The following is a 16,443-nucleotide window of genomic DNA, read 5'->3' on the forward strand; positions in this document are numbered from 1 at the left end:
CAGTGCTACAACGGTTAGGGAACTTAACATCTACTCTGATAGCCAAGCGGCTATAAAGGCCTAGAGCTCAACTACAGTGCGATCGAGGGTGGTCTGGGAGTGCCTGACCTCGCTTGCGATTGCATCGAATTATTTTACAATTAAGATTATCTGGGTCCTGGACCATAGTGATATCCCGGGTAACTGAATTGTGAAGCAGATCTCTTAGCCTGCATCGGTACAACTGAACCGGATGAAGATGGCAGTAGGGATTTCGGGATTCCGCTGGCCACCTGGCTGTGGTTGGCTCCTCCAAAGCTTGGCCTCGAGTCAGCTCAGCAAACTTTGGGCGGACACTACGTCTTGCAGGGTAGCAAGATCTTTCTGCCCGAAAGTAGATGGCAGGAGGTCTGCTGAATTGGGTTCTCTAAGGCTCACCTATCAATGGTCATTGGGGTTTTGACAGGGCACTGTCCAATGGGTATCCATATGGTACGTCTCAATATACTGGAAACTCCATTCTGCTCCAGCTGTATGGAGGATGATGAAGTGGAATCACCAAATCCCTTTATGCTTCATTGCCCAGCTTTTGCGAGAACTAGGCGAAAGTACTTCGGTCGCGACTCACTGGGATCTCCCGAGGATTTATCCAAAGTTGAGATCAGTATCATTCGGAGCTTTATCGTTGCTACCCAACGATTCTCTAAGTAGCTATATCTACATCACCGTTATTTTAGTGCATGTGGTATCACAACGTACCTTCATGTTGTCCAAGTGAGCTCCCCTTATTAGGCAGCTACCACCTAACCTAACCTATCAAGCCGTAAATCAAGCGCCGTTAAAGATAGTACATTGAAATTTGGCGCAGAGACACTATCCTTGCCAAATTATATAGACTGAGCAGACTGAGTGAAGATAATCAATATCGGTTAAAGACCATGCCCATGGAACTTGGAGGTGGGGAGGAGGGGATGGCCTGAAGGTTTGATGTGGCCACATAAATCGTTCCCGAGATGGTCAGGCTAGCACCTTAATGGTGCTGTGGTACCGGAGCCTACCGGATCTGTATCCGGCAAAGGACCATCACATCGATAACACTCCCCACAGCCTTCGGGGAGCAACCTTATCGCTACAACAACAACAACCACGCCCACTTTTCCTAAAGGTCTTTAGCGCAGCCTTATAACTCTATTAACCACACAAAGTAAACAACAACAGCGTTTCAGGTCCACAGCTGGGTATATAATGTTCGATTTCACCCGAACTTAGACTTTCTCACTTGTTTCTTATATCATTTGCTTGATGGTAAAAATAAATAATTGTAATTTAGGCGTTAAATTGTCAGCTGAGGTGTCTGCGTAGTAGTAATGTTGTTGCTGTTGGTTTGCTTCAACCACTGCTGGCAGTTATAGTTAATTTATGTGCCACAATAATAAAATTTTTTTTCTTGACTGTATGCGTGCAAACTCCTGCGGCGAGTTTTTGTATGAATTAACACATATACAATTTTTCTTAACGCATAAATAGCCAAAATATTTATACAACCAACATTTTATGACAACTTAAAAATGTCGTAGCATATTTATTTGCGTACGGTTGCAAGTATGTGTAGTAATGTTGGCTGACAAAGGCGTTTATGAAGAGATTGTTTTTTAAGCGTTTCAAACACATTTGTGTGCGAATTTAAAAGGTGTTTGTTTCAATAAAAGGTCAAGTTACAGCGCGTTGGAGTGATGTCGTTGTTGTGTTAACAGTGCTTCGCCCCATTCAGAGGGTGCAACCACTCACAAAATGTCAACAAGATACCCTAACGGAAGTCTAAGGAAACTGGCAGTTTCAACCGGGGTGCACCATAGGGAAGTTGCTGTTAAGAGTCGTAGGTTCCACATTACAATTGAAAAGATGGTTGGTGTCATGAGGGGACACATTACATGCAGGACATACATTACGTATGTCGGGGTTGATTCTGGACAGGTAAGAGTTTATCTTGTTACAGTATCCAGAACGAAGTTGGGCCAGAGTGACTTATGTCTTCCTTGGTAGTCTACTTTCATCTTCTACAAGGGTTGGATAGTGTATATTAATAACAGGGTTCACCGGGCGCGACCGAGCAAAGGTGTTTACCGAATCAGTTTGGTTTTTAGTTAGGGCCTCCTTATGCTTGTCTGGATCAAACCTCTGCGTGGACATGTGCCGGATCTCATCGTAGAGCTCACAGAGATGTTTCCTTATCCCTCTTAGAAGCGTGGCTAGATCAAGTTGTTGGCTAGGGTGTCATGTTTTGTGACAATTTAGCAAAAACTGTCTGTTCAGCATTGGTTTTTTTGCTCTTTAATAGAACTATTTTGCCTCACTATGTAGATGATGTTCAGAGTTCATAAGAAGACATCCGGTAGCAATTCTGAGTGCAGCACTTTAGCAGAACTGCAGCCTTTTCCTGTGTGTGTTTTGTAGGTCATGCGACCTAACTGGCGCGGCGTAGCATATGAGCGGCCGGCCAATTGCTTTGTAAGTGTTTAGCAGCGTTTCTTTATCTTTTCGTGAAGTTCAAGTTTGGATACAATTTCGGAGGCATGCGCCTTGTCGGTCGGGAACATCCAATTCTCTTAATTATTTTTTTTTCAATTCCTGTGGGTAATTTCTCCTAGGTACCCGTGATACTCAAGTTACCATACCCCTTAAAGTGACTAAAACTGTGGCCTTCATCTTGACAAAGGGCGGAACTGTGATCGTGACAGTGATTAGAACTATGAATGGAACTGTCACAGCCGTGACAATGACAGGAGTTGTAGGCAGAATCGTTACATTGGTCGGGCTAGTGCCTTAATGGTGCTTGTTACCGGAAAGTGACAGATCTATATCCCGCAAAGAGTTGACAGCATCGATAACACTCGCCAGAATTGTCTATTATCTTTTTTAGACCAATAATATTTGGTATCTCAGACAGATAGATAGGTATAATGAACTGTGTAAACTAGGCAGTGTCCCGCCCATAACCATTATAGCTCAAAGTCTATTTAATCTATCGGCGATATTTAAAATATGTATCATATATGCATAGATGGACATTCGTCTAGTCTGTTTGTAGCCACTTCTGGGGCTCCCCAAGGGAGTATATTAGGTCCACTCTTATTTATCTTATTTATTAATGACGTAAGTAGTTGCTTTTCATTCGCGAAGTGTTTGCTATATGCCGATGACTTAAAGCTATTTTCTGCCATTAAGACGCTAGCTGATGTCTTAATGTTACAGAATGATATTAGCAAGTTGCACCAATGGTCCCTGAACTCTCGTATCTTTTTGAATCCGTCCAAATGATTTCAAATGACCTACTCGAAGTCAATCAATCTTCTAACTACAAATTATAGTATTTCTAATTGTGAGCTTCAATGTATTAATGAGATTAAGGACCTTGGTGTTGTCTTTGACAATAAGTTTTCTTAATAACACATACATTTTATAACCTCTAAATCATACTCTATACTTAGCTTTTTGAGGCGCAATGCTGCCAAATTCTCTGATCCCTACACGTTTAAGCTACTTTACACGTCTTTTGTTAGGTCTCATCTGGAATATGGCGTTTTTATTTGTAGACCAAGTAGTCAAACTGCTATTACCAGAATTGAAAGAATACAAAAAATTTTTCTCAAATATGCCCTTCGTCCTTTAAACTTCTCAGATCCTACACCCTCCTACTCTGCGCGACTTCTGCTTTTAAGCCTTAAGTCTTTAGAAAATCGCAGATCAGTACTCTGCCTGTCATTTATGTACGTATGATATTATTAATGGGCCCGTTGACTGTCCATTAGTGTGGTCTTAAAAATTTGTTTTCCGTAAAAAGGCTGTACCGCCCCCCCCCCTCAATTTAAATAAAATATGTAAATATGCTGTTTTACTTATAGAGTATTTATAACAAGAAAATGAAAAAGGAAAACAATTTTTGGACATTTCGTGGCACTTTCCGTTTTTCAATCAAGCATTTTCCAAGGTTTTGCAAGACCAATCGACGTATCAAGTCAAAATCCGTTACACATATTTCTCCCACATTGGTTAAGGAGCACACCTATTTTATAAACATTTTTTTTTTTTTAATAAAGAATCATAGACCAATGTAAAAGGTATTATCTTTGCGAAAAAATCTTCATTTCAATCGTATTTTACTTTCAAAATACCATTATAACAAGAAATTTAAGAAACTAAAATATTTGAAATAGGTGTTTCACCACTCCTTCTTCGACCATTCATTATTCTGCGTTTCGATAGCCATTACTGGAAGAAGAATTACTAAAACTATTGTGAAGAAAGTATATATCATTCTTTTTTATAAATATGAATATTTCTAATAAAATCCGTCCAACAGGCGCGCCAATCGCTTCTTCGCTCAGCCTACTGGTGCCAATTAGTCATACCAAGGGAATTTAAATAGTTTTTTCCATCTGGTCTTTCCATCGTAGTGGGGCCCGCCCTCTTACTCTGATTTCATATATGGGTTCCGATAAAAATATTTACTTGGCCGGAGCGTCATCTTTCATTCGCATAACATGGCCTGCCCAGCGTAGCCACTGCATTATAATTCGCTGTACTATGTCGATGTCTGCGTAAAGCTCGTACAGCTCATAATTAAATCTTCTTCGGTACTCGCCATCTCCAACGCGTAGAGGTTCGTATACCTTTCGAAGAACTTTTCTCTCGAACACTACTAGAGCCGCTTCATCTGATATTGTCATGGTCCATGCTTCTGCACCATATAGAAGGACGGGTACGATAAGTGACTTGTAGAGCATAATTTTCTTTACCGAGAGACAACTTCTTTTTTCAATTGCCTACCTAGTCCTAAGTAGCATTTATTGGCAAGAGGCATTCTTCGCTGGATTTAAGAACTGATAAACGAAGTATTTTACTATTTCGAAATTATGGCTGACTCTTTGCTCGATGATAGCAAGTACTTCGTTTTGTCCTTATTTGCCATCAACCCAACAACTTGTAAATTTATTGTCTTTAGTTTGGCAACGCTGCCTTTAATAAACATCCTTTTTCAAAAATAGATGCACTTCTTGGCCTTTAGCCGCATGTTTTAAATGAAACACAACGGCGATATCTGCAAACGTATTTGTACATATCACGACCTCTGTTTCTCCAGTCTCCTAATGATCCAAAGCATTCCGTGAGAATTGAGAGGGATACGGAGCTAGAAAACTCACTGCATAATGTCTAATATGTTTGAAGTGAGCGCGAATCATTATTTCGCTAGGTGACGACCACTGCCATAGACCATGGAGGGGTGTTTATTTAATTATTTTGGGTGTCTTTTATAAAAAATATTCCTCTTTGTACAGGAAATAATTGTATAGTTTCTTCATAGTAGGTCAATTCTTCTTCAAAGGTCAAGAGAGGTTACCACACCCATTTAAAAATGTTTAAGTTCCGTCAAACGGTCTTCTAGTTACGGCTTCAGAAACGGTACCCAATGCATGATCAAATGAGAGGCGCTGCCACGCCCGTTTCGAAGACCTGTTTCCATTCTTTTAATTGTTATAAATACACTTTAGAAGATAAATAGCATATTAACAACTTTTTATAAGGTTTTGTCGGACATGACTCTCGAAAATTACAAAAAACCCGATTCTGGGCATTTTCAATGAAAATGTGCCACGCCTTAACCTGAAGTTATCTGCCTGTGGCAACCGGCTCAGACATAACTGGGGTGGCAACCCCACATACGAAAGAACAAACCAAAAGCAATCACCAATAATAGAAATGCAAGTGCACTTAACGGCTTACTAAAAAGTTAGATATACTCGAAGAGCGAATCGATCAACATACCGGTGAAGACGTGAAATATCATTTTACCTTAATACATTTTCATTTGTAATATTTAGTATATATAAGTTCCATAGTTTTTCTGTATAACATAAAAGTTACGTTAGTTAAAGTTTTTACTAAAATTAAATGGGTTTGACTACAGAATAACCACATCGGTGACCCCGCGGTAAAAACGGTGATACTGTAGCAAATCTCACGACAAAAAGTGCTTTTTACACCTAATCGCACTAAATCGTATTAAAATTTAAATTGATAATTTTAAATCGAGTACTGTACAAACATCACGCCATCAAAAATCAACAAATATCGTCCGGTGTAAAAACCACAAAATCAGCAACAATAACGGCGCTCGAAAATAACGGATTACGATGCCCGGTAGCGACAACTCGAACGGTAGCCAGAAGAGCAGCGACGATCCCGCAAACAACGACAACAATGCTGCTGGTAACGCAAACACAGGCGTCGACAGTGGCATACCGCAAATCAACGCAGTTTTTGGAAAACTACCGTTCCCTAAACTGAACTCAAAATATAATATAGAATCGTGGTTTATAAAAGTAGACGCATGGTTCGAACTGCATGGTTTCGGTGTTCGCAAAGAAAAGGATAAATACACCGCCATCATAGCCTATGCTGACGACTACATTCTCGACCAAGTTTTTGAGCTAGTTCGCAATCCTCCAAATACGACACCGTACACTACATTTAAAAATGCCATCATCGAAAAATTCAGCGACTCAGCCATGGCACGTCTAGATAAGCTCACAGGTATTCAGTTAGGCAACGGAAAGCGGAGCCATTTGCTAAGCCAGATGCAGCGCACAAACGCCACCAAAGACGAATCCGTTATACAGCAGTACTGGGTCAAACAGTTGCCGGAATCTGCTCGGGCTATTATTGCTGGTATGCTGCAGGCCCAACCGAGCACCTCTCTACATCAACTAGCCATTACGGCTGACGCAGTACTCGACGCGCTCAGCCGCGACTCCAACGCAACATCATCATCACGAGTGCCAACAGTCAGCGCCATAGAAACATCTTCCAGCCGCGTCGCTCTACTAGAAAAAAGAATAGACAAGCATGACTCCGCTCTCGAAAACATCAACGCCAAGTTAAGCCAGATAATGTCCCAAAATCGCAGCCGTCAACGAGAACGTTCTCAAAATAACGTTAAACGTGCAGGCACACCACACCGCAGCTCCAACGTAGACCAGTCACCGACATGCTGGTATCATCGAGAGTATGGCACGTACAGGCTCGCAAATGCAGAAGTCCATGTGATTTTCCAGTAAAGAAAGCGGACAAGTCAAAAAACTAAAAGCCGCCGTAACAATGATGCTCGACAGTTGCGGCAGTAAAACGTCATCGAGCAAACAAACACAATGCGAACTCGAGGTAAAATTTTCCGAATTCACTCAATCTAAACGTTTTTTCACCCTAGATAAAATTTCGAACCAACATTTTTTGATCGACACGGGGGCCGAAGTATCCGTTATCCCATCAACTCGCGCTTGTCGATTGTCAAACAAAAAAGGCAAACCACTTTACGCTGCAAATGGTACGGTCATAAAAACCTACGGTCTATCACGACGTACACTAGACCTAGGCCTTCAACGCAAATTCACTTGGGATTTTGTTGTAGCCGATACAAAATACGCAATCCTCGGTGCCGACTTTCTTCGCCATTTTAATTTAATAATTGACATCAGCAATGCTGCACTTATCACCAAAGTTCAATATCAACCAAGCATTTGTAGTTTCGAAGCATCGACGGCAACGAAAAGTCCGTGTGATACCACAGAGGTAAAAAATTTACTGCGCGAGTTCAGTCAAATTACCGATCCTAACACCATAGCGCCATCACCGATACAGATCGGGGTGACGCACTGCATCGAAACGAAAGGTTCACCTGTGTTCTCTCGACCTAGACGCCTCGCACCCGAAAAGCTCAAAGCTGTCAAGGAAGAGTTCGAATATCTCACTCGACTCGGAATTTGTCGTCCTTCCAAAAGCTCATACGCGTCCCCATTGCATCTCGTAAGGAAAGCTAACGGTGAGTGGCGCCCTTGCGGCGATTATAGAGCTCTTAATGCTCAGACGGTACCGGACCGATACCCGCTATCGCATATACAGGATTTTACACACTTTCTTTACAAAAAAAAACACGTTCAGCAAAATCGATCTCAACCGAGCTTACCATCAAATACCTATCGAACTCAGTGACATCCACAATACGGCAATAACCACAGCGTTTGGACTGTTCGAATTTACGCATATGACATTTGGGTTATGTAATGCTGCGCAAACCTTTCAAAGGTTTATGCATGCAGTGTTCCGAGGGCTCCATTTCGTGTTTGTGTATATCGACGACGTGTGCGTAGCCTCCGATGGCATCGAACAGCACAAGCTTCACTTGAGACAGGTCTTCGAACGCTTAAAGAAGTTCTATCTCACCATTAACACAGCAAAATGTAAGTTTGCACAGACACAAATTGAGTTCCTCGGTCATACGGTCACGACACACGGCATCAAACCGCTACACGAGAAAGTACAGGCGATCAGCAACTTTCCCTTGCCCGAAACCGCCAAAGAGTTGCGTCGGTTTCTGGCAATGATAAACTTTTACCGTCGTTTTTTGCCAAACGCAGTTCATCACCAAATACCACTCGTAAAACTAATTCCCGGCAACAAAAAGAACGACAAAACTCGAATTAAATGGACTGACGATACAATTCAGCACTTTAACGCATGTAAGCAAGCCTTGGCAAATGCAGTGTTACTGGTCCACCCAGCACTAATGCGAAAATATCGCTAAGTACGGACGCAAGCGACACGGCCATCGGCGCAGCTCTTCACCAAATTATTAATGGTGAGTTGCAACCTCTAGCATTCTTCAGCCTCAAACTCACGGAAACGCAAAAAAGGTATAGTACATACGACCGCGAATTGCTCGCAGTATACCTGGCGATCAAACACTTCCGAGACATGCTAGAAGGTAGACCATTCGAAATCCGCACAGATCACAAACCGCTGATATACGCCTTTAAGCAAAAGTGCGACAAAGCATCACCACGGCAACTACGACAGTTGGACTTTATCAGCCAGTTTACAACGAACATTGTACACGTCGCCGGCGTTGAAAATACCACGGCTGATACCCTCTCACGCATCGAAGCACTCGAGTCAACTAGCATCGACTACGACCGAATTGCCGAAGATCAAAATAAATGCACTGAGCTGAAGAAACTCATCGAAGGTGACACCTCTCTGCAGCTGAAAAAAGTTCGTATACCCAATACGAACCACACAATCTACTGCGATACATCAACATCAGAAGTTGGACCATATATACCGCAAGCGCATCGAAAAAACGTCATAGAGAAAATACACAACATCTCACATGGCGGTGTGCGCGCAACCACTAAGCTTATCAAAGCTCGCTTCGTGTGGCCGAATATGGGTAAAGACGTCGCTAAAGAAGTACAACGATGTCTAGGCTGCCAAAGATCTAAGGCCTGCAGACACGTTCGCTCAACACTACAACAATACTCATTGCCATCACGCAGATTCGAACACATAAATATCGACCTCATCGGACCACTCCCACCGTCAAGTGAGTACCAATACTGCCTTACAATCATCGATCGATATACGCGTTGGCCAGAAGCGGTGCCACTGAGAGATATTTCAGCAGAAACAGTCGCCAGAAAGTTAGTTGCAGTTTGGTTCGCTAGGTTCGGTATACCAGCACGCATCACAACCGATCAAGGTGGACAGTTCGAGTCACAGCTGTTCAACGAACTGTCTCGCATGTTGGGGATAACACATCTGCGCACAACAGCATACCACCCACAAGCAAATGGTATCATCGAACGTTGGCACCGTTCCCTGAAAACAGCGATAACTTGCCATGAACGCCAAGATTGGATCAACCTACTGCCGATAATCTTACTAGGACTACGTACATCATTCAAACAGGATATTGGAACGACAGCCGCTGAATTAGTATATGGTACAACATGCGGTTACCTGGACAATTCTTTAACGACACCAGTGTCTTTCGTCCACAAGCAGAATTTGTCAAAGAACTCACCAACGCAATGCACGAAGTTCGCCCGGCTCAAACCGCAAACCATGATACATCAAAACCGTTTGTATTTAACACACTTGCGGAAGCCACGCATGTGTTCATACGTAACGACAAGACAAAACCAGCATTTCAACCAACATACGATGGTCCATACCCTGTTGTATCCAGACGTTCTAAACACTTCACTGTAAAAATCAATCACAACAACGTAAACATATCAATAGACCGGCTGAAACCAACATTCACCGAATTTGAACAATCACACTCGCAACCAAAAACAACATCGCCACAAGACTGAAGGGATTCATATATAGCACCACAACCCGTAGACCAAACACAGTCGTGTGAACCAACCTCGCCTCAACAAGGTCCAACACCATCGTCATTGAGCACGTCACGATCACAACAAACAACTACGCCGGAGCCACAAACAAACCGTTCCGGACGCAGAATAAGACTCCCCGTCCGCTTCAGGACGTGAAGGTCTGGGGGGAGCAATGTGGCAACCGGCTCAGACATAACTGGGGTGGCAACCCCACATACGAAAGAACAAACCAAAAGCAATCACAAATAATAGAAATGCAAGTGCACTTAACGGCTTACTAAAAAGTTAGATATACTCGAAGAGCGAATCGATCAGCATACCGGTGAAGACGTGAAATATCATTTTACCTTAATACATTTTCATTTGTAATATTTAGTATATATAAGTTCCATAGTTTTTCTGTATAACATAAAAGTTACGTTAATTAAAGTTTTTACTAAAATTAAACGGGTTTGACTACAGTAATAACCACACTGGCCAAGAGTTTGGAATTTTATTACCTACATACAAAGGAATAATTTGAGGAGGCGGTACGGCGTTTTCTTAAACTTTTAAATTTTTTCATACAAAATATGTCCAGTCTTCTGTCCATACTTATTGGATAGGATTTGATTTAATATTCCTCTGAGGTGTCTTCGTAGTTTTTTTCCATTTTATTGCGACAACTTTAAAACCCACTATTCCAGTAATGCTCCCATTGCTCGTGCTCTCCGCGAGTTTAACTCTATCAGTACTGTTGTAACTTTAGACTTTTCTGCAAACTTGAAACTTATAAATATTTTAAAATCTGCTTTCTAAGTACACTGTATTATTTTTCAAATAAGTATCTCTTAATTTTAGTTTGTATCATAGTCTGTAAGGATTAAAGTCCATTGACTTATTGAAATAAATAAATACAAATAAATTTAGTAACGGTTAAAAAAAAGATCGTGGTCTAAGAACCTTCGTTAAATTGAAGTTTTGTTTTGGATAAAGATCCTGTAATTTGGAACAATGAAGGAGCTAATTCCACCATATTTCTGGGATCGATTTGCAACTGTTTCGGAATCACTTCGTGAGCATATGGGAATCATTCCAGGATCGATTCGGATTATTTCGGGACTTTTATTTATCCTATCATTTGGGGCTTGTTTTTGGAAATATTTCGGATTCTTTCAGGATTTTTTTTTTTAGATAATGATTTGAGGCTCTTTTCAAGATGGTTTGGGGACCGTTAAAAGATAATTTCCGGTTTGCTTTTGTTATTATTAAGGAATACTTCAGGATGATTTCGGAGTTATCATATTGGGGGTTGTGTTTTCGTGATGATTTCCGAATTACTTTGAAGCTGTTTGAATACCATATCGGGGCAAGTGCGGAACTGTTTCTGATCATGTCGAAATGGTTTTCCCGATCGATTTTCTACTTCTCGGGTTGATTTGGGAATTGTTTTCGGATTATTTTGATAGTTTCTTCCGATACGTTTTCAGAATTCTCTTCGCTATTACTTCGGCGACAATTTGGATATTGTTAATCGCGAAGAACTCCTAAAATCAACCCGAAAACAACTATCAAATGATTCTGACTATACTAACAGTGTTTCGGTATTATTTTAAACAATAATTTCTAGACTGTTTCAAGACATTTTTGATACTTTTTCTGGATAATTTCGGGGTAAGTAAATGGATAATAATATTATTTTGTATTTGTGTATCTTATCATGTATCGAAGTCCAAGGAATTTTGGAAAAGTAAGTATTATTAAACTGGAGAAGTATGTTTACAAATGTTTAGAAGAATACTGTTGTTACTGGTATTCTAGTTCGATTTTCACACCACATAGTTTTGGGAAAACTCTAAATATATGCGTAACTTTTTTCGGTAGTCTAAAAACTTATCAGACCGGGACCTGGACTTGGTAAAACTGTCGTGTATATAAACATTGCTTACCTGTTGTTTGAATCGTTTGCTTGCGCTCCTTTTTAACGTATTACAATTCGCATTTCTTGTCGCACGATCCACTTCGGCTTCGGCAGAACTACTACTAGCACCAATACCCTGTGGTGGCATGCAACGTTTACTTAGTTCTACCAACTCCGAAACCGGTTGAACCTTGAAGAAGAAATGCATTTTTATTAATATTTCTATAAGCAATTTTCAGCAAACTCACCTCAACTGTAACCGAATCGCCGCTATTGCGTATCATCTCGATAATCATTTCACGCGACAACTCACTAACAGGCGTACCATTCACTTTGAGCAAACGATCGCCGGGTAACAAACCAGTCGCACCGCCACCGGCACCCGGCTCAGCAAATATAACCGGTTTGAATGTAGGTGCAGTCAACGATTCGGCACGATCTAAACAAATTGCTTTGCGTAAACTAAAACCAAAATCATTACGTGGCGATTTCTGACGCCTAATAACAAGCTCACGCGGTGGTGGTAATTGTACCAACTCAATTGGAGGCAAAGGCAAATCTACATCCTCGAATGCATGTACACGCGACCAACGATCAATGCCTTGTGATTCACCAATTGGACTAAGGGAAAATGGTGGTGTGGCAAAGGAAGAATTTGTTGTATCTGTGAGACTATCCGCACTTGGTGAGGGTGAGGTCATTACATGCAAATTACCACCATGATGTTGTGGCATTTGAGGCGCATAACGTGCTGTGGTGGGTAGGGTCATGGCGCGTTGTATACCCACAAAGCCACCTTCATCGCTACGCAAACTCTCCACTGAGGTGTAGGCGGTGCCGCTGTTGTGAGCATTAACATTTGCGCCTGCGCTACTTCGTCCTCCTGCGTTGGTAGCAGTGCCACTGATGCTATTACTGCGACTACCATCAAAGAGTAATTCATTTTGCATTGTATTTCGCATAACGAGCAGTTGGGCTTCAGGCGAAGCGATCGTTATCTCTTCATGTACATTGGATATGTTGCTGCGTGAACCCTTCAATATGCCACGTTTTGGTGGCTTTGGCGGCACGGGAGGCAATGAACGTTGCTGGAATGGAAAACAAAGTACACAAATTGTATGCAAGCAATTAAGATTTGTGATATGAATGTAATATTTATGTGGATTTTATGTAAGCGTCCTTTCAAATTTCGATACGGATAACCGGACCCTTTACTCATTAAGTCAAATGAATGAAGATTTGTTGACCATTTTTGAAAATATCTCTGGAATCGAAATTAAGATTGTGTTCAGGAGCAATTCGGGAATGTTTTGGGGCAGTTTCGAGATAATTTCGGGTCTTTGTTCGTGATCATATTGAAGATTGTTTAATCGTTTCATTTGGTCATTTCCGGAATATTTCGAAATAATGTCGCGATCAATTTTCGAAAATTTGGGGACCATTTTGGTATATCAATATCAATTCGAGACTATTTGGAATCACTTTAACATTGTTTTAGGGCCTCTAGCCGCAATAATTGGGCAATGTTTTAGGGATAGATGCAAGATCGTTTCGAAACAATCTGAAGTCATTTCGGCATTCGTTTCTGTACAATTTAGGATCCATTTAAGGATAATTTTGGAACGATTCGGAATAATTTCAGGACTCTTTTCGGTATCGCTTTGGGATCAGTGCGGGACTATCCCTGGCCGTTTTTGGATACTTTTTGGATTGAATTTGTATCATTTAGGACCCTTTTCAGAATAGTTTCGGATAATTTCGGCATGATTTTCGCGACCAGCTTGAAATTATTTAGGAACCATTGCGTGATCACTGCCTCATCGGGGACTAATGCAGGACTGTTTGCGGCAATATCTCCGGATAACCTATTTAACCATTGTTTTTGGGATCATTTTGAAGCTATCACCAAATTATTTCGGCATTATTTTTGGTGTCCTTTTCGATAATGTTTACGATGTCATTTAGAGTTTTGTTAACCCACCGTCCTTAACTCCGCCAGGTTGCCGAAAACCCGTGCGCTCAGATATCTAGTTTAAATTTGAGTGTGATTAATCGAAGCCTTTTCCCACTTGTAACATTTTCCAAGAGGGAACCTATTGGTATTCGCCTCCGTCCAAGCTTCGATGGATTAGTAGTGACCTGTGATGACGTCCGTAAGTATTCCGTACTGTAGTTTTGTTTAGCTTGAAGAGGAAGCTTGTTTCCTTGCTATACAAATAAGGGGATGCCGGCCTTGAGGCCCTCTTATTTCTCTGGCAATCAACAACGTTGGTCACCAGCAAGTAATGTATAGGTGTATAATGTGTGTTTCTCGATTTTGAGTAGAAGGTAGCACAGTGGTGGTTGTTGTTGTTGTTGTAGCAATGCTCGCCCCACCTAAAAGCCGCGACCGATCACAAATTGTCATCAATATCCTCTAACGGGAGTCCAAGGAAACTTGCCGTTTCAACAGGGGTGGACCATAAGGAAAAGGGTGTTAGAGGCGTTGGTTCCACATTACAATTGAAGAGATGGTTGGTGTCATGTGGGGACACATTGCAAGCGGGGCGTACATTTTGTATGTCGGGGTTGATTCTGGATAGGTAAGAGTTTAACCTGTTACAGTATCCAGAACGAAGTTGAGCAAGAGTGACACGCGTTTCCCTGGGGAGTATGCGTTCTTCTTCCGCAAGTTTTGGATAATTTTCGTTAAGCACTGGATTCACCGGGCAATTCCCGGCATAAAGGTCCGACGTCTGTTTATGGAGTTCACCAAGGACCTGCTTGTGTTTTTTCACTTCATACGGCTGGGTTCTCAGGTGCCGTATTTCCTCAAAATGCTTACGGAGATGACTCCTTAAGCCCCTAGGCGGTGCTGGTTCATCAATCAGATGTCTGTTGGGATGCCCAGGTTTCTGGGTATTCAACAGGAACTGTTTGGTCAGCATCTCATTTCTCTCCCTGATGGGGAGTATTCTCGCCTCATTATGCAGATGATGTTCTGGGGACATAAGAAGACAGCCCGTGGCGATTCTGAGAGCAGTATTTTGCCAGGCCTGTAGTTTCTTCCAGTGGGTGATTTTTAGGCTTGGCGACCATATGGGTGACGCGTAGCACGTAATCGGCTGGCTAATTGCTTTGTATGTAGTCATGAGCGTTTCTTTATCTTTTCCCCAAGTACTGCCAGCGAGGGATTTGAGGATTTTGTTACGGCTCTGAATTCTCGGAACAATGGCGGCTGCGTGCTCACCAAAATGTAGATCCTGATCAAACGTCACACCCAAGATTTTGGGGTGTCGGACAGTCGGTAGCGTAGTGCCATCGACGTGGATGTTCAAAATGGTCGACATTTGGGGCGTCCATGTTGTAAATAAGGTCGCGGAAGATTTAGTCGGTGATAATGCCAGGTTTCGCGAGGCGAAAAAACTGGAGAGATCAGGGAGGTAGCCGTTTATTTTATTGCATAGCGCATCGATCTTTGGGCCTGGGCCTGTGGCCATTATTGTGCAGTCATCGGCGTAGGAAACGATTGTGACTCCTTCCGGTGGTGAAGGTAGCTTAGATATGTAGAAATTAAACAAAAGTGGGGATAGGACACCACCCTGTGGCACCCCCTGTTTAATTCTCCTTGTTTTTGATGTTTCGTTTCTAAATTGCACCGATGCCTGCCGACCACCCAGATAATTTGCGGTCCACCTTTTAAGACATGGGGAAGGGTAAACCCTTCCAGGTCCTGCAGTAACGAGCCATGGTTGACCGTATCAAAAGCTTTTGATAGGTCTAGCGCTACGAGTACTGTTCTATGGTGGGGGTATTGATTTAAACCGCAATTTATCTGGGTGCTAATGGCATTCAGCGCGGTGGTAGTGCTATGGAGTTTTCTGAAGCCATGCTGATGAGGGGCTAGCTGTAAATTTGCTTGGAAATAAGGGAGCAGAATGGCTTCAAGCGTCTTTGCCACTGGCGATAGGAGAGATATCGGACGATACGACTCACCTATGTTAGCTGGTTTCCCAGGCTTTAGTAGCGGGACCACCTTGGCCATTTTCCATTTCTCAGGTATGACAAAGGTGGAAAGAGACAGATTGAAGACATGTGCTAAATATTTGAACCCCTTTTTCCCTAGATTTTTAAGCATCGGCATGGCTATGCCGTCTGGGCCCACTGCTTTGGATGGTTTAGCACGACCAATGGCGTCCTCAACCTCTTTAGCGGTGATGGTGATTGGTGACGCGTTGAATTTGTGTTTATGTGCGCGTCTATTGGCTCTCCGTCTATCATTGTCGACCGTAGGATGCATTATATATTGTCGGCAGAAAGCGCTCGCGCATTTTTTCGCGTCCGACA

General features: G+C 42.1%; 1 protein-coding gene across 4 annotated transcripts in view; it reads right to left on the bottom strand.

Annotated features, from left to right (window-relative positions):
* Nucleotides 1-16,443, bottom strand: part of Mhcl (Myosin heavy chain-like) — a 373,469-nt gene that overhangs the window by 275,294 nt on the left and 81,732 nt on the right. For all 4 annotated transcript variants that reach the window (XM_067784376.1, XM_067784369.1, XM_067784360.1 and 1 more), the window contains exons 4-5: nucleotides 12,366-13,205; nucleotides 12,146-12,307 (exon numbers count right to left, since the gene is read on the bottom strand). In XM_067784376.1, the coding sequence (XP_067640477.1) occupies nucleotides 12,146-12,307; nucleotides 12,366-13,205 (1,002 nt within the window). The remainder of the gene's footprint in view (nucleotides 1-12,145; nucleotides 12,308-12,365; nucleotides 13,206-16,443) is intronic.

Source organism: Eurosta solidaginis, chromosome 1 (assembly GCF_040869045.1).
Source record: "Eurosta solidaginis isolate ZX-2024a chromosome 1, ASM4086904v1, whole genome shotgun sequence".
Lineage (NCBI taxonomy): Eukaryota > Metazoa > Arthropoda > Insecta > Diptera > Tephritidae > Eurosta > Eurosta solidaginis.